The sequence below is a fragment of the Saccharomycopsis crataegensis genome (genome assembly GCF_037102585.1).
Source record: "Saccharomycopsis crataegensis DNA, jcf7180000000084, whole genome shotgun sequence".
NCBI classification, from domain to species: domain Eukaryota; kingdom Fungi; phylum Ascomycota; class Saccharomycetes; order Ascoideales; family Saccharomycopsidaceae; genus Saccharomycopsis; species Saccharomycopsis crataegensis.
The window spans coordinates 963,046-983,169 of NW_027043829.1; the positions used below are offsets into that span (position 1 = coordinate 963,046).

At 36.0% G+C, this 20,124-nt stretch overlaps 12 protein-coding genes across 12 annotated transcripts; 7 read left to right on the forward strand and 5 right to left on the reverse strand. All coding sequences in view use genetic code 12, as the record gives it.

The window, feature by feature from the left end:
• Nucleotides 1–450: 450 nt before the first annotated feature.
• MMM1 (ERMES complex subunit MMM1) lies at nucleotides 451–1,731 on the forward strand (the record flags this gene model as incomplete). Its single annotated transcript, XM_064997044.1, has 1 exon — nucleotides 451–1,731. The coding sequence occupies one exon, from the start codon at nucleotides 451–453 to the stop codon at nucleotides 1,729–1,731; it is 1,281 nt and encodes a 426-aa protein (XP_064853116.1).
• A 16-nt stretch (nucleotides 1,732–1,747) lies between these two features.
• Nucleotides 1,748–4,363, reverse strand: SPO75 (Spo75p; the record flags this gene model as incomplete). Its single annotated transcript, XM_064997045.1, has 1 exon — nucleotides 1,748–4,363. One exon carries the CDS (start codon nucleotides 4,361–4,363, stop codon nucleotides 1,748–1,750), a length of 2,616 nt encoding a protein of 871 aa, XP_064853117.1.
• Nucleotides 4,364–4,671: 308 nt separating this feature from the next.
• PCT1 (choline-phosphate cytidylyltransferase) lies at nucleotides 4,672–5,952 on the forward strand (the record flags this gene model as incomplete). Its single annotated transcript, XM_064997046.1, has 1 exon — nucleotides 4,672–5,952. The coding sequence occupies one exon, from the start codon at nucleotides 4,672–4,674 to the stop codon at nucleotides 5,950–5,952; it is 1,281 nt and encodes a 426-aa protein (XP_064853118.1).
• Nucleotides 5,953–6,375: 423 nt separating this feature from the next.
• DASC09_034480 (uncharacterized protein) lies at nucleotides 6,376–7,297 on the reverse strand (the record flags this gene model as incomplete). Its single annotated transcript, XM_064997047.1, has 2 exons — nucleotides 6,376–7,164; nucleotides 7,283–7,297. 2 exons carry the CDS (start codon nucleotides 7,295–7,297, stop codon nucleotides 6,376–6,378), a joined length of 804 nt encoding a protein of 267 aa, XP_064853119.1.
• A 305-nt stretch (nucleotides 7,298–7,602) lies between these two features.
• MSM1 (methionine--tRNA ligase MSM1) lies at nucleotides 7,603–9,309 on the forward strand (the record flags this gene model as incomplete). The annotated part of the gene is made up of 1 exon (XM_064997048.1): nucleotides 7,603–9,309. One exon carries the CDS (start codon nucleotides 7,603–7,605, stop codon nucleotides 9,307–9,309), a length of 1,707 nt encoding a protein of 568 aa, XP_064853120.1.
• A 271-nt stretch (nucleotides 9,310–9,580) lies between these two features.
• Nucleotides 9,581–10,329, reverse strand: YAH1 (adrenodoxin; the record flags this gene model as incomplete). The annotated part of the gene is made up of 2 exons (XM_064997049.1): nucleotides 9,581–9,920; nucleotides 10,064–10,329. 2 exons carry the CDS (start codon nucleotides 10,327–10,329, stop codon nucleotides 9,581–9,583), a joined length of 606 nt encoding a protein of 201 aa, XP_064853121.1.
• Nucleotides 10,330–11,614: 1,285 nt separating this feature from the next.
• On the forward strand, nucleotides 11,615–14,074 carry HSP78 (chaperone ATPase HSP78; the record flags this gene model as incomplete). The annotated part of the gene is made up of 1 exon (XM_064997050.1): nucleotides 11,615–14,074. The coding sequence occupies one exon, from the start codon at nucleotides 11,615–11,617 to the stop codon at nucleotides 14,072–14,074; it is 2,460 nt and encodes an 819-aa protein (XP_064853122.1).
• A 298-nt stretch (nucleotides 14,075–14,372) lies between these two features.
• POL31 (DNA-directed DNA polymerase delta subunit POL31) lies at nucleotides 14,373–15,833 on the reverse strand (the record flags this gene model as incomplete). Its single annotated transcript, XM_064997051.1, has 1 exon — nucleotides 14,373–15,833. The coding sequence occupies one exon, from the start codon at nucleotides 15,831–15,833 to the stop codon at nucleotides 14,373–14,375; it is 1,461 nt and encodes a 486-aa protein (XP_064853123.1).
• A 502-nt stretch (nucleotides 15,834–16,335) lies between these two features.
• Nucleotides 16,336–16,830, forward strand: GOT1 (Got1p; the record flags this gene model as incomplete). Its single annotated transcript, XM_064997052.1, has 2 exons — nucleotides 16,336–16,360; nucleotides 16,436–16,830. 2 exons carry the CDS (start codon nucleotides 16,336–16,338, stop codon nucleotides 16,828–16,830), a joined length of 420 nt encoding a protein of 139 aa, XP_064853124.1.
• Nucleotides 16,831–17,192: 362 nt separating this feature from the next.
• On the forward strand, nucleotides 17,193–18,360 carry RBG2 (Rbg2p; the record flags this gene model as incomplete). Its single annotated transcript, XM_064997053.1, has 2 exons — nucleotides 17,193–17,203; nucleotides 17,268–18,360. The coding sequence occupies 2 exons, from the start codon at nucleotides 17,193–17,195 to the stop codon at nucleotides 18,358–18,360; spliced, it is 1,104 nt and encodes a 367-aa protein (XP_064853125.1).
• Nucleotides 18,361–18,603: 243 nt separating this feature from the next.
• On the reverse strand, nucleotides 18,604–19,086 carry PAM18 (Pam18p; the record flags this gene model as incomplete). Its single annotated transcript, XM_064997054.1, has 1 exon — nucleotides 18,604–19,086. The coding sequence occupies one exon, from the start codon at nucleotides 19,084–19,086 to the stop codon at nucleotides 18,604–18,606; it is 483 nt and encodes a 160-aa protein (XP_064853126.1).
• Nucleotides 19,087–19,316: 230 nt separating this feature from the next.
• Nucleotides 19,317–19,919, forward strand: RLP24 (ATPase-activating ribosome biosynthesis protein; the record flags this gene model as incomplete). Its single annotated transcript, XM_064997055.1, has 1 exon — nucleotides 19,317–19,919. The coding sequence occupies one exon, from the start codon at nucleotides 19,317–19,319 to the stop codon at nucleotides 19,917–19,919; it is 603 nt and encodes a 200-aa protein (XP_064853127.1).
• Nucleotides 19,920–20,124: the final 205 nt, after the last annotated feature.

Below are 20,124 nucleotides of genomic sequence, written 5' to 3' on the forward strand. Positions count from 1 at the left end.
TTTTTTTTAGAATGTCTTCATAATAGTGATTTACATACTAATTATCTTTTCCAAAAATATTATCGAAGCAGTTAAGTGATTGCTAAAGTTTACTCTTTCAAGTTCAGTTCTTCCGCTTCAATATGGGTGCTTAAAAACTCATAGCTACATTTTAATATATTATAATTATTATTATTGTTGTTGCTCTTGTTGTTGCTGTTATTATTTGCACTGTCAGTATTCTGTTACATTCCGAACGGAAATGCCCAACTTTGCCTACCAATTGTCTTATCACAGAAATTTTGGTTGTGCGGCCCTGCCACAAAACTGCAATCAGAAAAAATTCTTTTTATTCTCTACTACTCGAAAGCATGGCAGTTGAATTAGATCATCATTGAAGGTTTTCTTCTTCTTCGCTAGAAGCCTAAAATTTTTGTTGAAAGCCAATTGATTCGTGTTGAGCTCAAAATCATGGATTTCTTCTATCTGGAAGGGCAGGACCCAAGTATTGAAGAAATTCTCCACTCGACATCGCCATATTATAACAAAGATGAAGATAGTAACATTATTGCCACAGAAGTAGCAAACAGGAAACCAACCTCTCCGACTTCAGTAATTATGGATGAAAGAACTCTTCTAAATTTAGATGAATATCTTAAAAGGCAACTAATGGCAAGCCATGATCACAGTGCCAATAATTCAAGCAATGTCATGAATTTCACAAAAGGCTTCATTTTGGGCCAACTATCAGTCATTGTTGTCATTATAATCTTTATCAGGTTTTTTGTATTTTCTGAATCCGTCCCCAAAAATGCCGCTAAAGGTGGTAAGAAGAGTGCTATTCTCATAACCAATGAAACTATCATAAACGGTAATGGGTATGTTGGAGGTATGAGCAGCGGAGGAGCCAAGAAAGGTGGTGTTTCTGATAACTCGAAGCTTGTTAAGAAGGCTCCTTCAAATAGAAAAAATTCGGCTAATTTATCTAATGAGGATGATGATAACGAAATGGCTATTATAATAAATAGTATATTGGAAAAAACCTATTATGATGTTAATACTCACCAAACGGAATCTTTGGATTGGTTCAATGTTTTAGTGGCACAAATTATTACCCAATTTAGAACTGAAGCTCTTTATGAGAATAATATTATCAATTCCTTAAATGAATTCCTTTCTAATGCCGGAGAAAAGAACAAAATCCCGGATTGGCTTGATACGATTAAGATAAATGAAATTAATATTGGAGATGACTTTCCAATTTTCAGCAACTGCAGAATCATCAAGAATAAACTCGGAAAATTAGAGGCAAAGATTGATGTTGATCTTTCAGATACATTAACCTTGGCAATAGAGACAAAGATTCTTGTAAATAAACCAAAAGTCTTAACAGCGGCTCTACCGATTAAATTATCAGTTTCTCTCGTTAGATTTAGTGGCTGTTTGAATATATCATTAGACTCTGTACCAGAGGACTGCTCCAAAGATATCAATACATCAGGTAGTGAGATGCGCCCTTTGCATTTAGGAGGTGTATTGAACTTTGGCTTCAGCGCAGATTACAGATTGGAATTTAAAACTGAATCATTAATTGGTGCCAGATCAAAATTAGAAAATGTTCCAAAAATATCTTACTTAATTGAAAATCAACTCAAAAATTGGTTTGTTGATAGGTGTGTGGAACCAAGATTTCAACTGATTCCCCTCCCTAACATGTGGCCGAGAAAAAAAAATACTAGAGGGAAAATTTAAATCCAGCACTTTGTGTTCACTCCGCCAATTTTGGGAAGCCATTAATCATTATTTCCCCTTTGTCATTTAAAATGCAATTTTTATTGGTGGCTTGGATCCCCTTACTTCTCAAATACTCAATTTCTTTTGAGCTATTTCCATATTTGTCTCGAGGAAGCCAAATGAAATCTTTAGTTACATCATAGTCAAATGACGGATGTGAAAATGTTAGATTTTGATCAACGCAGCTGATTGAGCTGATTTTGATCTCCGTTTGCTTTCCACATTTGCCTATAATATTCTCTTCATTAAGATATTCAAGAGGCAAATAATGCGATGCAGAATTATAGGAATTGTTGATATATATGTGAGTGCACGTGCTAATAGAAAATATTAGAACCATGAATGCACTGTGTTTAAAACAGATTGAATCATCGTTTTCATTCCTGACAAATAGGAATAGTCCAACTAAACAGATTTCAAGACAATAGATCCCATAGTATAATTGATTCAATGCCACTGGATAGAACTTGCCGTAAGTTTCAGAGTAGTTAGTTGGACTGTGACAAAACTTCAAAGAATATTTGAATGAAATGAAAATCAAAATGAAAGAAGCTGCACTGCATATCAATATCAATGGTGCAATGACAGAGAAAATTATTGATAAGGATCCTAAAATTGAATATATTGGATATATCGATCCCCATTGTAGGGATTCTAAGTTTGAAATTTGTTTGAATTTTTCCCGGGGAGTCATTGGTCGTAACAATGGATTGAAAATGAAATTTTTGAGTAATAGATATGGTTGCAACATGTTGCTTCCTGCATATGCCAATCCTCTCAATAATATGAATGAAAGGAAAAAATTTGAAGCCTTTGGGATATTTGTAGCCAACAATGTTGGAAGAGACACTGGGTTGTTAATGAAGTTTTCAAATATTGCCGTAACACTCGAAGAAACAGTAACAATCAAGAATACGTGAATAAAAAAGAATGTGAAACACCAATTTTGTATATCTATCTCAACTTCCGCGCCTGTAAGTTTTCCTTTCAAGATCGATAGCCATCTGAAAATGATTGGAATGAGCTCTGTGATGATGATTAAACTCAAAGCCGGAAAAACGCCTGAAATAAAATTTTTTACAGTATTTGAAGACGTGTCAATCCAAGAAAATAACGGGAAAGCAAAAGTGAAGTATTCCATTTGTGAAAATGACCCTATCATCATGGTTGGTATTGTCCAAAAAATAACCAAGAAGAGCTTCAATGCATTCGAAGTGAAATATCTGAATTTTTTCAACCAGAAATTGTTGAGCTGAACATTATTCCAAATAATATCTTTGGGGTTTATTTCAATCACTTTAAAATTGCTTTTGTTAGGGTCTGAACTAAGGAGTATTTGTTTTGCTATGTAGGCACTCACTTTGTTGTTGAATTGAACAAACATCTTATGATAGCATGGGATCCTATCATTTAACAATATGTTTCTCATTTCTAAAAATGCTTCCTTATTTTCAAGGTATTTTTGAATTAGAAGATCAACCATATCAATTTCCTCACCAAAAAAAGGAATATTTATTTCGATTTCTCCCCATTTGAAAAGCAAATATGATCTTTGAAATCTTTTTTTTCTCGCACTGATTTGTTTTTGATTATCTTGTAACGCTTGTTGAATTACTAGGTCATCTCGATTCATAGATTCAAGTTCGATAACTATTGGAGTCGATATGTTGGAACTATTTGCAATTACTAGGTTAGTGAGAATATCTTGGTTTCTATAAAATTTCCAGTTATTCGTCAAAATTTCTGTCTCCAATTTCTCTAATGATCGAAGAAGGCTTTTGCTTCGCTCATGTAACACTTCCAATTCGGTGAATCGATAAATGAACCAAATATTCTTGATTTTACCTGGAAGACAGTTGAGAGATGAAAGAAGAGGATTGCTTCTTAAATTATTTTCCAAGTATATTTGTTTATAATATTCAGGAATATTATCAATCATCATTACTGACTCGGCGTCTCTGTTTTTCAAGATAAAATTATGCCTCACTTTTATGAACATTCGAAGCTCATAAAATATTAAATAATGTGTTATGATAATGGTTATTATTGCTAAAATGAAATGGAAATTGAAGTGTGTTGCCTTATTTGGTGCGATATTTGACCATGTTAATCTGTCGAGCCCATGTACCCTACTATCCCCTGTACTTCCAGTATAATTGATGGGAAGAAGTACTGGGACGTTAATAACTGCCAAAATCAATGAAATGATTACCAAAAATCTCAAAAATCTCAAGCAGAAGTAAGCATCTAAGCCTGATAACTCAATGTATTCTGAAATATCATAGCTGATTGACGGAATGACCCATCCGAAGAATTTCTCTGATAATCTTTCTACCTTGTGCTTATCTTCAACATAGAAACTTCTTGGCTGATATATTTGAGGAGCTTTTGGTCTAAGATATGAAAACAAAAAAATTTGGACTATCGTCAACACAATAGAAAATATCAAGGAGGACAAAAATGTCTTGATGGAGACTCCGGATGATCTATGTGCTAGTAAACTCGAAGGATCACCAATGTATAAGAAATGAAAGAGTGAGATGTTGTAATGCGGTATTCCCAAGTCTGTACTATTTCTGCTTTGTATCATTATTTTTCATATAAATCTACCTAATCTGGTCCTCATTGTGTTTTCTTCAGCCTGTGCAAACATATTTGGCTCTTCTAGTGTTACACAAATAGGGCCAAATGGTCCCATCCGCGGGGGTACATTATGCATGCTGGAGAAAATTGTTGGTAAAAATTATTACCACGTGCCAGGGAAATGAGCAAAAAACCGTGTTTTTTTCGCTTGTGATTCTCCATGTGAGGTGAGTACATAGGCATTTTGTGAAATCAACGTCTTATAGCTAATGGCAAGACTATCTTCCTGAAAATTTCCTTAGAGATATCATCTTAATGCAAAAACAGAGCTCTAAAAGAATTGTCGCTTCGACTCCCAGAAAGTCGCAGAGAATGGCGGCCAAAAAGTCTAAAGAAGTATTGAAAAAGCAGGAGGTTCCCAAGATTGATACAAAGGTTGTCAAGAAAGAAGCTCCTAAGATTGAGAAAACTACCGAAAAGCAAACACCTAAGGCTAAAGTGACATCTAGAAAAAGACGTCACTCGGATGTTGAGAAAGAAGCTACTAAGGCTGAAGCTGAGCTCAAGAAAAAAGAAAAAGAATGGGATGCAATGCTACCGGACCAATATAAAAAGTATCGTCCACGCGGATATCCTTTAAATTTACCAGAGGATACCAAACAGAATTTTAGAGTGTATTGTGATGGTATTTATGATTTGTTTCACATGGGGCATATGAATCAGCTTAAGCAATGTAAAGAAGTGTTTCCAAATGTTACTCTTGTTGTTGGGGTCCCATCTGATGAAGTGACTTGGAAGAACAAGGGATTGACTGTGCTTTCTGACGAGCAACGTTGTGAAAGCTTGAAGCATTGCCGATGGGTTGATGAAGTTATTCCACATGCTCCATGGTCGGTGACCCCAGAGTTCTTAGTTGAACACAAGCTTGATTTTGTTGCTCATGACGATATCCCCTACGCATCGGCTGATTCTGATGATGTTTACGCTGCAGTAAAAAGAATGGGGAAATTTATTGTTACGCAAAGAACTGAGGGTATTTCTACTTCAGACATCATTACCAAAATCATCAGAGATTATGACAAATATTTACTTCGAAACTTTGCCAGAGGTGCTTCGAGACACGACTTGAATGTGTCTTGGTTCAAGAAGAATGAGTTAGAAATCAAGAAGCATATTGACGAGTTTAGACAATACTGGAAGAAAACTAACGCAAATTTGAATAATGCGTCGAAGGATCTTTATTGTGAAGTGAGAGAGTACTTGAGATACAGTTCTAGTGCTTTGAAGAAAATCAACTCCAATCCATCATTAAACACTTTCGTTGATAGTGCCAATAATAATTTGAACTCAACCTCTTCTAGAGCCACATCACCTGCTGCTGAACCTTTATCACCAGCAACGGAATTCGCAATGAATTATTCTGGGAATAGAAGATCCATTATTGATAGTTTCAAAAAGTGGATGTTTAAACGAGACTCTTTTGATAGTGAGGATTCTGATAGATATTCTCTTGAGAACTCTAAAGAAACTTCCCCAGACTCAGAATATTCCAATGATGATGCTGAAAGACCAAAAAGAAAGAGACAAAAAGTTTAATCTTAATTATCATCTTAATGAAGTATATTGCATTTTATTATTGTTTCCCTTAAATTATTCCCTTGTGAATTATGTGTTGCTGTTTTTTTTTGTTTGTTTTCTTTATTTTCTTTTCGTTCAATTGTTGCAAATATGTCGCTATTGGGTTTGTTCATTTTTACTTTGTATTTGTTGCTACTTTGTACTTTTTGATTTTAATTTCTTTGTATCTATCTCTTCGAACCTCTCATCAAAAAATAATTCTATAATAAATATATTCAACTGAAAGTCTTACTGTTGTTACGTTATGCCAGTAAACCAATTTTTTTTACGTGGTGAAAGTGAATCTACCAAAAAAAAAAAAAAAAAAAATTGAGAGAGGAAGGAATGATATCTTAATAAGATGAAAGAGAAGTAACCCAATTATTATCAGGCCATAGATATTCAGCGCTTTCTTGATTTTCTTTTTCTTGGAGTGGATTGAATTCTTGTCAGTTTGTTCTCGATGTTATAGTCATCAGCAAAAGTGAGCTGATCATTCATTGAATCATCATACTGTTGGAAATTTCCTGATTCACTTAAAATTTTTTTTGCTTTTTCCTGTAGATCTGGGGTTATTATTCTTTCATTTGTTTCTTCTAAATACACTTTAATACTAAGAAGTGTCACTCTTCTCGCTTGAGCTTCTGATATCTCTTCGGAAGTGGGTGCCAAAGGACAGTCGATATCATCGATATCATCCTCTAAAATTGCAGGATAGCAGCTACTTGTCCAATTATTGTCATTGATTATCAGAGGGATATTATCAATCCATATAGGTACCTTCTCCTTGTGTGACATGTTTGGATCTTGTCTAGGATTAAAAGCATCTGGAAATACACGCTTCTCAGTATTTTGCTCAACACAGCTGGTGCCAACATATTCACTGTAAACTAGGCCACTATTATTTGTGAGTTTTTCTTCGTAGGCCGCCCCAGTGGACCTAAAATGAGTTCGCGTATCAGACATTGGAATTCCAAATCTCATGTAGTTATTCAACTGATTAGACTGGGTAGCTTGATATGGAGTCTTTGATCTTACTGAAGGGTTATTGATAATATAGTTCGGGCGAGCAGGAGATGTAAACGGGGAGTGTTTTTCTGGGGAAATCATCATCATATATGAGGCACCTTGATCACAAGGTGGATAGTGCTGATGAAGTGGAATGTGATATTGATGACTCGGTGAGGAATACTAACTAACGTTAGTAAATTTTTTCAATTAAACTTCACATTCGATTTTTCTTCAGGGTCTGATTATTTGAAACAGTTTGGAAGGGAATACGTGAACGAATATGGTATATTGTACTTACTATTGATTGTTCCATGTTTCAGGCGGTGAAGAGTCCCAAAGACCCTGATGAAGATTAGAGGGACGTGTAAATATTAAAAGATCGTCCCAGAGATAAGAATCTCCGTTGAATTTATCTCCCAGTAGATATAATAATGAAAAATGGGGTCTTTTTGGTTTGTGTCACAGATAGAAAAGTCACAAAGATGTTTCTGCATGATGCATTATGAGCGATGTTTGTGGCCCTGACGATCATCACCCAAATCTTGGAAGAGCCGAAATACTTCGGAGCACCAACTTTCCTAGAGCCCAACGAAAAGAAAACCCAGCTTATAGTGCCAAATGAGGTTGAGTGGTAAGGGGAAAAACCTTTTTTACTTAAGGACTTCCCAAAGCAGATGGGTATCGCAAAAAACCAATCAGAAACCCTTTTACATTACCACCCCAATTTTCTACGTCAATGCTGCTCCACATTTGGGGCACTTGTATTCCATGTTACTCTGCGATGTGAGAAACAGGTGGGAAAAATTGAATAATAGACCATCATTATTTACCACCGGTACCGATGAGCACGGTTTAAAAGTTCAGGCAGCGGCAGAAAAGAACGGGAAGCCACCAAAGGAGTTTGTTGACTCATTGGCTGAGACATTCAAAGATTTAGCATCATTGACAAATATTAACTACGATAGATTTATACGGACAACAGATGACGATCATGTCAAAGCTGTTACAGAATTTTGGAATATTGTGAAGGAAAAAGGTTATATATATCAGGGTCAGCATAGTGGTTGGTACTCTGTTTCGGACGAGACGTTTTATCCAGAAACACAAATAGAAGAAAGAGCAGACCCAAAGACAGGCGAGAAAAAAGTCGTTTCTATAGAAACTGGTACTGAAGTCTTGTTTCAAAAAGAAACCAACTATTTTTTTAAGCTTTCTCTCTTCTACAATGATTTATTGAAACTTCTTCATGAAAGGAAAGATTTCATCATCCCTAGATCCAAGCAAGATGAGATGATTAAGGAGTTAGAGAAAAATGGAAAGCTCGAAGATCTCAGTGTCTCCAGACCTTCTTCGCGCCTTAAATGGGGTATTCCTGTTCCAGGTGATGATTCTCAGACTATATATGTTTGGTTTGACGCCTTAGTCAATTATCTCACAAGTGCAGGTTTCCCTTGGAATGGTAGTAATTCTATTGAATTTTCCGAGCAAAATCATTGGCCTGCTACACATTTAGTTGGAAAAGACATTGTGAAATTCCATGGCATTTATTGGCCATCTTTTTTAATGGCGGCCGGGGTTGAAGTTCCAAAGCAGTTAGTTGTTCATGGGCATTGGCTCTGCCAGGGCACAAAAATGAGCAAATCTTTGGGTAATGTTGTCGATCCAGTTCTCATGGCAAAATATTACGGTACTGATCCTCTTAGATTTTTTTTGTGTGAAAATTCTGTATTAGAAGGTGATGGTGATTTTAATGAAGAAAGATTGTTTTATTCAAGAAACAACGTGATGAGTAAAATCGCAAACCTAATTATGAGATCTTGTGGTACCAAGTTCAATATTGCTAGAGCTGTTGAAAGCTACCAAAATAAACTAATTAATGAAAGTACTTTGGATTCTTTCGCGGCTGATAAGCAAATAAAAGAAAAATACCAACAATTGATGAATGATCTAAACAACTTAACAGAAAAAGTTGGTAAAAACATTGAAACCTACCAAATGATTCGTGCCACTGATGAGCTTTGGAATGTCATCAGCCAAGCTAATCAGTTATTCCAACTTTCTGAACCTTGGTCTCTTGATGTATCAAATGAATCTGAACTTCGAAAGCAAGATGCAATTATTTTTGCCTCGATTGAAACTGCAAGACTTGTCTCAATTTTGTTGAAGCCTTTTATGCCAGAGTTATCAAATACCTTCTTAGACCGTATGTCCGTGGATGTTGACCATAGGGATACTGGTTTCGCCAAAGTGGGGTGTGATGTTTATGGTAGTGGCGCCAATAGAAGTGGAGATGCGCCAATGCAAAAGTTGAAAAAGAGATCCTAATTGACCTCATACTGTATATATGTATAAAGTAATTGCACGATGTATAAATATATTTGTCCTTTTTTTATTTATGGAATGCTTGATTTTTCTCGACAAAGGCGGTTATAGGCATACAAGATAATTTTGACAAAAATATACAAGATAGAGACAAGATTTATATTATAATAATAGCAGATTTGCAAATAGGAGAAAAAAAAAAAACCTGGGGAGCTTTTTATATCTTAATATTTATTCTGTTTTCCTTTGCAGGCTTTTTAGGATTTGAATTATTTCAGTTGAAATCTCTGGACTGTAAGTTTCTGGTCATTGCAGGCAACGCGACTCTAATTCCATCAATTTCTTTGGACATTTTAATTTGACATCCCAATCTTGAAGTTTCCGTCAATCCGAATGCCAAATCCAACATATCGTTCTCATCATCTTCAGGTTCCGGGATTTCATCGTAGAAAGCTGGATCAACAATTACGTGACATGTGGAGCAAGCACATGATCCGCCACAAGCACCTTCCATATCAAGATTATTAGATTGAGCGATGTCTAAAAGAGAATCACCCTCGCAAACTTCATAGCTATGCTGCTTCCCTTCCTTTGTTATGAAGGTAACATGTAATCTGATAGAAAGTTAGTAAAGGTCATTGAGCCAAGCAAGGGAAAAATAGTAGTCCACAACCCCATGTAAGTATAGCATCAGGATATCCATTATGGGGTAATATTCCTTCAAAAAAAAGAAAAAAAAAATTGTAAATCTACTTACTCTTCGCCTGGTTTCGGTTTGTGCAAATGACCATGCATAGATAAGGACGAGCTGGAGAAAGATCTTTGATTATTAGCCCGTATGAAGTGATTTCTGAGAGTATTTCTTTGAATGTTGGTGCTTGATATTTTTGTAGAGTTTGATAAGCTTTTAGGATATTGTTGATTAGCTATAGTGCTGATATTCTTGAAATGATTTGCCGAAGTTGTGCAATACTTTTTGGAGATTCCATGCTTGATTGTATTGCTCAGGATTTTCGAAAACATTCTGCGAAATAAATAGATTATTGTTATTGATTCTATCTATCCTCAAAAAAGTACACACTATCGTTGGATTCCGTGATTTTTAATAATTATTTATCGACTTTATCGATATACAAAAAAAATTTTGTCATCCGAATGCAGGTTGAATCCGTCATATTGAAACTCCATTTGTATCAGGCAGGGTAAGTCCTAAAAAACAAGGCCGAATCAAGAGCCAGTATAGATGGTAAATATTTGATGGCATTCATCTAGGCTGATGGTTCCTTACAAACTGGATTAAAAAAAGAAAAAAATGCAGATACTAGCCAAGTTTATTTTATCGTAACGTGGATATTCTGCCCCTGGTAAATATTATAAATAATCACTTGCTTAAAGAAACCATTCAAATATAATGGAAAGATCAAGACTACCCCAAAAAAGCCATACTGCCAAGAGTCGACACCCAGTATTAAAAGAAAGTGTATATTACCCAAATACAATCTGGACATCAATTTTTTCATATTGGTTAGTATGTTAGAGCTTGGCTGATTTATATCTATCATGGTAAATTTTAACTATGGCTGCATGATAATCTAACCAATCATTAGCACTATACTGGAAGATTCCGTTTGGGGTCTCCAAAGGTCATCATCTACATTGGATCAATCTCTCACTTTCAGTTTATCTTTTTTCTTGCTGCTTTTGCTGTTGTTTGTTTTCTGTTGTGTTGATCCATTTGTTCTTAGAGCATTTAGCAATTTTACTTTTCTAACATTTGGGATATATCATATCAGCAATCAGTATTGGAAGCATCGGATAGCTCTCTCCATGTACACAAACATATGAATTGTTAAACTCTTTCGAAAAAGATTATTTTCGGATTGGTAGACTCATTCGCTTATGAGTGGCCAGATTGCAGGCCACATCTTTGTACAGAACCAGTAATCAATCAACTATCACATATCACTCAAATACTTTGAATGATTTTTCGCACTGGATCTCTAATTACCATGATACAAAAGAATTATACATCATTTCATTGCAATATCCTTATTATTTAATTTGCAATACGTACTGATAATAGTACATAAGAATATATTTATCGGTGTCTTGTCACGCATGCTGCAGTGCGGTTAACCCGGATGCGTAGGTCACAACACCAAATCTTTCCAGAATTTCTGCGAAGGCTCTAGAAGAATTGCGGTGGAGCAATATATATATGAGTACAATCTCTTCGCCAAAATTCATCTCAATGTTCTTTTCTTACAGAATACAGTAACATTGATACATATCACATTAGAAATTAATAATGTTAAATGCTAGAGTGGTTTTGAATAATCATAAAAGAGTGTTGCCCAATGTGACATCCCGAGCGTCATCCAGATCATTGGCATCGGTTGGTACATCAAGGACATTACAACCTTTTACTCAAAATGTCGTGAGATCCCACAATTATAAGCCATTGTTAAATATGGTCAAGTATGGTTCTAGGACACCACAGGCTAGCTTCTCCACTTCCATGTCAAGAAACATTCAAATGAGAATGAACAATCAACAAAGTGAGAAGCCTGCTTTGGAAGAATTCGGTACTGATTTAACCAAGCTTGCTAAAGATGGTGCATTAGATCCAGTTATTGGTCGTGATGAAGAGATCAATAGAACAATTCAAATTTTATCTCGAAGAACAAAGAATAACCCTATCTTGATTGGCCCAGCTGGTACTGGTAAAACAGCAATTTTGGAAGGTCTTGCTCAAAGAATTGTTAACAAGCAAGTGCCCGAGAGTATGAAATCCAAGAGAATTATTTCTTTAGACTTATCCAAGGTTATGGCCGGCTCGAAGATGAGAGGTGATGTTGAAGAACGTTTGAACAGATTGTTGACAGAAATTCACAATGAAGCGGGGAATATCATCTTATTTATCGATGAAATTCATTTGTTGATGGGCTTGGGTAAAACAGATGGTTCTTCGCTTGATGTATCCAATTTATTGAAGCCAGATTTGGCTAGGGGTAAATTACATTGTGTCGGTGCCACCACTATTGACGAATATAGAAAGTTTATTGAAAAAGATGTTGCTTTGGCTAGAAGATTCCAGAAAGTCTTAATCAATGAACCTTCTGTCACTGACTCCATTTCCATCTTGAGAGGATTAAAGGAAAAGTATGAAGTTCATCATGGGGTCAAAATCAATGATGATGCGTTGGTCAGTGCCGTTAACCTCAGTTCCAGATATATCACAGATAGATACTTACCAGATAAGGCCATTGACTTAATTGATGAAGCCTGTTCTTCTATTAGATTGCAACATGAGTCGAAGCCCGAACCAATTCAAAAATTAGAATATAAGATCATGACTATAAAAATTGAATTAGAATCATTGAAGAAAGAAGAGTCCACTCCATCTATTGAAAGCAAAAAGAACTCTTTGAACGAGTCATTATCTCAGTTGAATGAAGAATACGAGCAATTGATGTCCAGATGGCAAGTGGAAAAGAGCAATATTGAACAAATCAATGCTGAGAAGAAGAAATTGGAAAAATTCAAGCAAGATTTGGAAGCTTACCAATTCAATGGGAACTATACTAAAGCTTCGGAATTGAAATATGCCTCTATTCCGGAAACTGAAGAAAGAATTCAACAATTGAACGATGATTACGTGAAGGCCAATGAGGGGAAAAATGGCGAATCATTGCTTAATGACTCGATCACTACTGAAGAAATTGCCAAAGTTATTTCCCGCGCCACCGGAATCCCTATGGATTCTTTGTTGAAGCCTAATAAGCAGAAGTTACTTCATGCCGAAGATATTTTGAAGAAAGACATTGTTGGTCAAGATGAGGCTGTCAAGGTCATTTGTGATGCAGTTAGGTTACAAAGAGCTGGGCTCACTAATAGCAAAAGGCCAATTGCCAGTTTTATGTTTTTAGGTCCAACCGGTACTGGTAAAACTCAATTAACTAAAAAGCTTGCTAATTTCCTCTTCAGCGATGAATCTGCAATTATCAGATTTGACATGTCGGAATTCCAGGAGAAGTTTTCTATTTCAAGATTGATCGGTGCCCCACCAGGGTATGTTGGTTATGATGATTTAGGTGGAAGTGGTGAATTAACCCAACAAGTGAAAATGAAACCATACTCAATTGTTTTGTTTGACGAATTTGAAAAAGCCCATCCAGACATCAATAAACTTTTGTTGCAAGTGTTGGATGAGGGTCAATTGACAGACTCACATGGTAATAAGATTGATTTTAAAAATACCATTATTATTTTGACATCGAACCTTGGCCATGAATTTTTCCATGAAGACACCACTGTGGAAACTAACTCATCTGATGAAAATATCCCGGTATCAGCCACCATAAAGAGTAAGATTATGGATGTTGTGAAATCCACCTACCCTCCAGAATTCATCAACAGATTGAATGATTTGATCATTTTCAATAAGCTATCCAAGAAGGCAATGCTCAGGATTGTGGATATCAGAATCAATGAGATTCAAAAGGATTTGGTGGCAAATAACAAGGACTTTCAATTAGATGTACATGATGATGTGAAGCTGTGGATCATTGAAAATGGTGGATACGATCCAAATTACGGTGCCAGACCATTGAACAGATTCTTGTTGAAGGAGGTTTTGAATCCATTATCATTATTGTTGATCAAGGGTGAAATCAAGAATACGGATGAAGTGGTTAAGGTCATTGTTGATAAGGATACTAATAAAATAAAGGTGTTGCCAAATCATGAAGCTGAAAAGAAAGAATGATCGAGAAAGAAAAAAAAAGGTATACTAAGTAGTTGTTTTTTATTTTTATTTTATAAATAATGTATTATATCTTGTTATAATTACTTGATTATATCAATAAATATTTGGTTTTTATTCGAATGATGATGTTAGCTTGATTTTGTATTACAAAAGCTCAAGACATTTGCAACCCCTAAATAATGTTCTTTTTTACTATATCAATACTGTTGAGATATAAATCTCTCAATGCAATACAACAAAAAGGAAAAAATAAAACAAGGAATGTTCATTCATATAATATAATTATGATAATACAAAACTAACAAATTTTCACCACATTCGGCTCCAAAGAGTTCATATCGAGTAAGACTATCTCACCAGTTTCATTGAATTTTGGAATTGATATCAATCTAACAAAGATCTCTTTTCCTGAGACTGTTGTGAATTTCAACCATCTAGATTGAAATTGTGGTTGATTACCCACAAAATATACATGAGGTACTTCTGTCAATGTGAAAGGGTCGTCGTCTTTAAATGGGTATGTCCAAAGTGTGTCAGGGCATGAAGGTATTATATTTTGCCAATTGATTGTTGCTTCAATAATATCCGCACGAAGTTTTTCCAGGTCGACCTTCTGCTGCGATATTTTATCTTTGTCAATGACGGACTCTTCTGGGGTAGATTCTTTAGATGAGACATCATATGGCATCAAGTACTTGAACATATCATTGATATTTTGACCTCCGGTACCTAACATACGTGTGCCATCAATTTCCAACCAAGATGGATTGGTCATAGTCCTGAAAGTCGTGCTATCTTCTGAATTTAGATATGCCTTGCATTGTTTGAAAAATGCTGAGTGTATTGGTTGTTGAGGGAAAATGGCTTCTGTTGGATCAGATTCACCAGGTATTATGTCAACAGGAATGCTGCCTAATACTTCGAAAATCCAGGAATCGAGTAGTGCCATAGCTTTCGAATTGTATTTAGACTTAATTTTTGTACCGTAGAATTTACTATCATCATTCTCATGAGTGAAATTTATAGTCTTAGTGGAATTACCAGCGATGACTAGCCTAGAAATGGAGCTTGATAGTTGATCATCGGTTCCTATTTCTCCCATAAGAAATTCTTTCAAAAATTCCAATCTGACCGGGTTATAGTTTTGAGGATCGATTTCCATTCCCGACACTATAGCAATCTTATTATTAGGAATCGCTAACGGTCTTTCCACTTGCTCCGAAATTCCAGGATAAAGCACATCAAGCACTTTAAACTGGCCAGCTTCAAGTTCGATACCCAAGACCCCAATCACATTACCAGTCACAAAAATGGAATTCTTTATCAGATCACCATCTAATTGAACTCTACCGCTTTCATCTTCAAGCATGATGATATCGGTATCAGGGTCCGAGTAGCTTGGCTTTGGAGGAGGCGGTACCCCATAAGCACCAATGGCAACATCATCGAGAATGTTTGGTTTGTATTGCATTTCACAATATGTCAACCCAATGACCCAGCATGGTTCATTATTCTTTATATCAAGAACCTTGTCACAATGAAATACTTGTACTCCATTGATTTTTTTGTTGTCCCACTTACTGTTGGCGTGTTCTAGTACTCGAGGCCTAAGATCGTTCAATCTCTTTGAATAAATGTGGAAATACTGGTTATGGTAGTTACGATTCTTGTAGCTGAGATGAAAAGCACTATCTTTTGGATACTGGGCAGGGACAATTGACTCTGTACGAGCGAACATTGTACTCTGTGACATGGACATGTTATAATTGTGGAGTATACGGTCAATATATCAATCAACAGCACTCACTCGCTTCTTCTCAAAGACGCGGTCAAAATTGGGATTTTTGCGATGCGACGCGAAAAAAAAAAAAAAAAAAAAAAATCAGAGCTCACGTGCCAATTGGTTAAAGAGAGAGATATCACATAGTTTATTCTGTTGTGATACGCTGTTACAGTTATGTGGAAGTCCAGAAATTATATACATACCTTGTCTAATCATCTGTTCTCCCCCACCTTTTTCTCTGTTTAATTTTTGTGGTCTTCTGTTAAGCTATTTTGTTGTATCACCAAGCTACAGATCATGATTTCAGGCCGGGTGATGCTTGGTCCATGAGGCTTTTCCAACGGATCAAAATTTTGGAGGGGTGAGACAAAACAAAACAATCTGACAGCGGCGACCCCATCACTTGAATCAAATAGCTAGTAGAAGCTTTATTTCTTTTTCATCCAAAGATTATTTATTTGAGGGATACGTTTGAAAGATGTTATGGCTAAGTGAGCAACAGAGTATGTGGTTAAATTTTGTCTTTTTGTTTAACGTATGTCTGATCTACATATAATACTGACAGCATTGTTTATTAGAATTCGGAGCATTCTTCACAGCTGCTGGTGTGGTATTGTTCACCCTTGGGGTGATGTTTTTTTTTGATTCTGGTCTTCTTGCTATGGGTAATGTGTCATTTCTTATTGGTGTGACATTGTTGATTGGTCCTCAAAAGGCTTTGGGATATTTTATGAGACCAACAAAGATAAGAGGCACCATCTGCTTTGCCATTGGAATTTTTATGATTTTCATGAAACATGCTTTCATTGGGTTTGCCATAGAGTGTTTTGGTATCTTGTTTTTATTTGGCGATGTTTTGAACATAATTGTGACATTTTTAAGAAGCATGCCAGTGATCGGCCCAATCTTGTCACATCCAAGCGTCGCTCCATTTATTGATAAAATTGCCAATGTCAATGTTTTGCCTGTGTGATTTTTGGTGAGGAGCAGCTGTTTAATTAATAACGATTTCATGGTATATATTCAAAAACATTTTTCTCTGTTCTTTCTTCTTCTTCTTTTTATTTTGCTCTCGCAGTTCTTTGCGGGGACGTATTTCTTTTGGCTCATGTCTTGTTGTATAATATAATCAAATTTCCGGCATAGATTAATGTTTTCCTCCTGTCAAATACTTATATGGTTGTTGGTCTTGTATCTCTTCATGTTGACTTCCTGTCACGTTTTCGTGCACGCTTTTCTATTTTATTTTTTCTTTTCTTGAGTGGAAATTGTTACCCCAAAAATTTTCTGTGTTAATAGAATGATAAGGTTATAGCCTACAATAACACAATCACTATGGGTATTATGTATGTGTCGGACTTGTCTTTTTGAGGATCGCTTTACTTGTTTTTTTACTAACAAACATCTAAGCGAGAAAATTCAACAGATCGAGCTTGAAATCTCAAGAACTCAAAAGAATAAGGCCACAGAGTACCATCTTGGTTTATTAAAGGGTAAACTTGCAAGATATAGAAGAGAGCTTCTCGAACCTGCCGCTGGATCATCTGGTGGTAAGGGCCAAGGTTTCGAAGTTTCTAAAAGTGGTGATGCAAGAGTGGTTTTGATTGGTTTCCCATCCGTTGGTAAGTCAACATTCTTGAGTAAGATCACCAACACCAAATCGGAAATTGCCCACTATGCTTTCACAACGTTGACCTCTGTCCCAGGGGTGTTGGAATATCAAGGGGCTGAAATCCAGATTGTCGATTTGCCGGGGATTATTAAGGGAGCTAACGATGGTAGAGGTAGAGGTAGGCAAGTTGTGGCCACTGCCAAAACCGCCGATTTGGTGTTAATGGTTTTAGACGCTACCAAGGGGAAAGATCAAAGAGCCATTTTGGAAAAAGAACTCGAAGCTGTGGGGATCAGATTAAACAAAGAGCGTCCAAACATATATTTCAAAGAAAAGATGACTGGAGGGATCAAATTCAGCTCGACAGCTCCACCAAAGTACTTGAATGAAAAGGTTGTCTCAGGTATTCTTAGAGATTACAGAATTCATAATGCGGATATTCTTATCAGAGACGAAAGCGCCACAATTGATGACTTCATTGATATAATCAATGACAAGCACATCAGATACGTGAACTGTGTCTATGCTTACAACAAAATTGATGCGGTATCTTTGGAAGAAGTTGATAGAATTGCTCGGGAACCAAATACAGTAGTGATGAGTGTTGAAAAAGATTTGGGTGTTGATGATGTTATTGACGAAATTTGGCATAACTTGAACTTGATTAAAGTCTATACAAAGAGAAGAGGGGTTGCTCCAGACTTTAGTGATCCATTAGTGATCAGATGTGGCAGTACATTGGAAACGGTATGTAATTCTGTTCACAGAGACATGAAAAATAATTTCAAGCATGGTCTTGTATGGGGGGTTAGTGCCAAACATTCGCCGCAAAAGTGTGGTTTGAATCATACTATCGAAGACGAGGATGTTGTTTCTATTGTTGCGAAATAAAACTCTTAAAAAAATAATAAACGATTATGATGATTTTATTGTACTAGATCATCTCCCTGCTAGTGTAAACGAAGAAGAAAAGATATTACAAATATAGAGACGACACCCAAGAAAAATCTGATAAATTATATTGATATTCGCAAAATAATTATTTATCATTAATTAATAAATATGTACAAGAACTTTTAGGCTAATAAAATAATAATAACTCCCCTATATTTTATTTTTTTTTTATTACATTTATCATTTGTTCTTCATTCCACCTCTCTTTTCTAAGAAATCTTTGGCTTCATTAATCTTAGTAGCCAAGTATGGAGAGCCTCCCTTATCAGGATGGTTTAACAACATAATTCTTCTATGAGTTTCCTTCAATTTATTTTTTGTCAAGTTACTTTCTCTAAGACCCAATATTTGCAATGCTTCTTTTGCTGACATTTTTTGACCGAATCCGCCCTTGACAAAAGCTTTGCCACCAATACCTGGTTGAGGCTTCTTGAAGACACCGGCAAGAAAATAGGCAGCAGCAAATGCGCCGGCGGTGGCAATATATGGATGTTCTGATACCGAATCGTAAGCCATGTTAAAATATTGTTCTGCAGTGCTCACTGGCTTCTGTTCGCTCATGGTGCTGCCTGCTTCGAGTGTAGAGGCTCCTCCGAAACCTTCCTCCTGCTGCTGATTGCGTCTTCTGAGATACTCGAGTTCTTGTTGTTGTGTGTTGGACATTATTTAATGAAAGAGTGGTGTTTTGTCTTAGCGTTTACTCGTTGATTATCATTTCTCATGGTGAATTAAAAGTTTCAATTCAATTTGCAAAATTCAGTAACCTGCCGGGTAAGCACATCGCATCGAGAAGGGAAAAAAAAAAATTTTACTCACACAGAATTTTTTAATGGTGATGATCTAAGATTATAACAGTTAAGAAGTTATTATCCTTTACAGAAATTTAGACAAATATGAGAATCTATCAGTGTCATTTTTGCTCATCCCCAGTCTACCCTGGTCATGGTATCATGTTTGTGCGTAACGACGCCAAAGAATTTAGATTCTGTCGTTCCAAGTGCCATAAAGCATTCAAGCACCGTCGTAATCCAAGAAAATTGAAATGGACTAAAGCGTTCAGAAAAGCTGCTGGTAAGGAGCTTGCGGTTGACTCTACTTTGTCATTCAGTGCCAGAAGAAACGTCCCAGTCCGTTACAACAGAGATTTGGTTGAAACCACCTTGAAGGCCATGGACAGAGTTGAAGAAATACGACAAAAACGTGAAAGAGCATTCTACAAGAACAGAATGGCTGGTAATAAGGAAAGAGAATTGGCTAATGACAGAAAATTGGTCGAAGCTAATCCAGAGTTATTGAAGATGAGAGAAGTGGAAATTGCTAAGAAATTGGCTAAGCAAGAGGCTAGAGAAGCTGCTGCTTCCGCTATGGATGAAGATGAACAACAGGCTAGTGAAGACGAAGAAATGGACGTCGATGAAGAAAGCGAAACTGAAGCTGCCAAACAAAAGATTACTCTCAAAGCTAAGAGAAGAACCAAGAAGACTCTTAAATTTTAAATGCTTTAACTATTCATTTGCTTGAACATTTGATTGGTTTTTTTAAATTTGCTTAGTGGGTTCTTTGTTTTCTTGTACTTTTATTTCTTTTTCTTTATCTATTTTCCTTATATTGTTATTTCATTTTGGGTTACATTTTGAAAAAAAAAATAAAAAAAAATAAAAAAAAATAAAAAAACGATAAAAAGTTTCTATTTTTTAATTC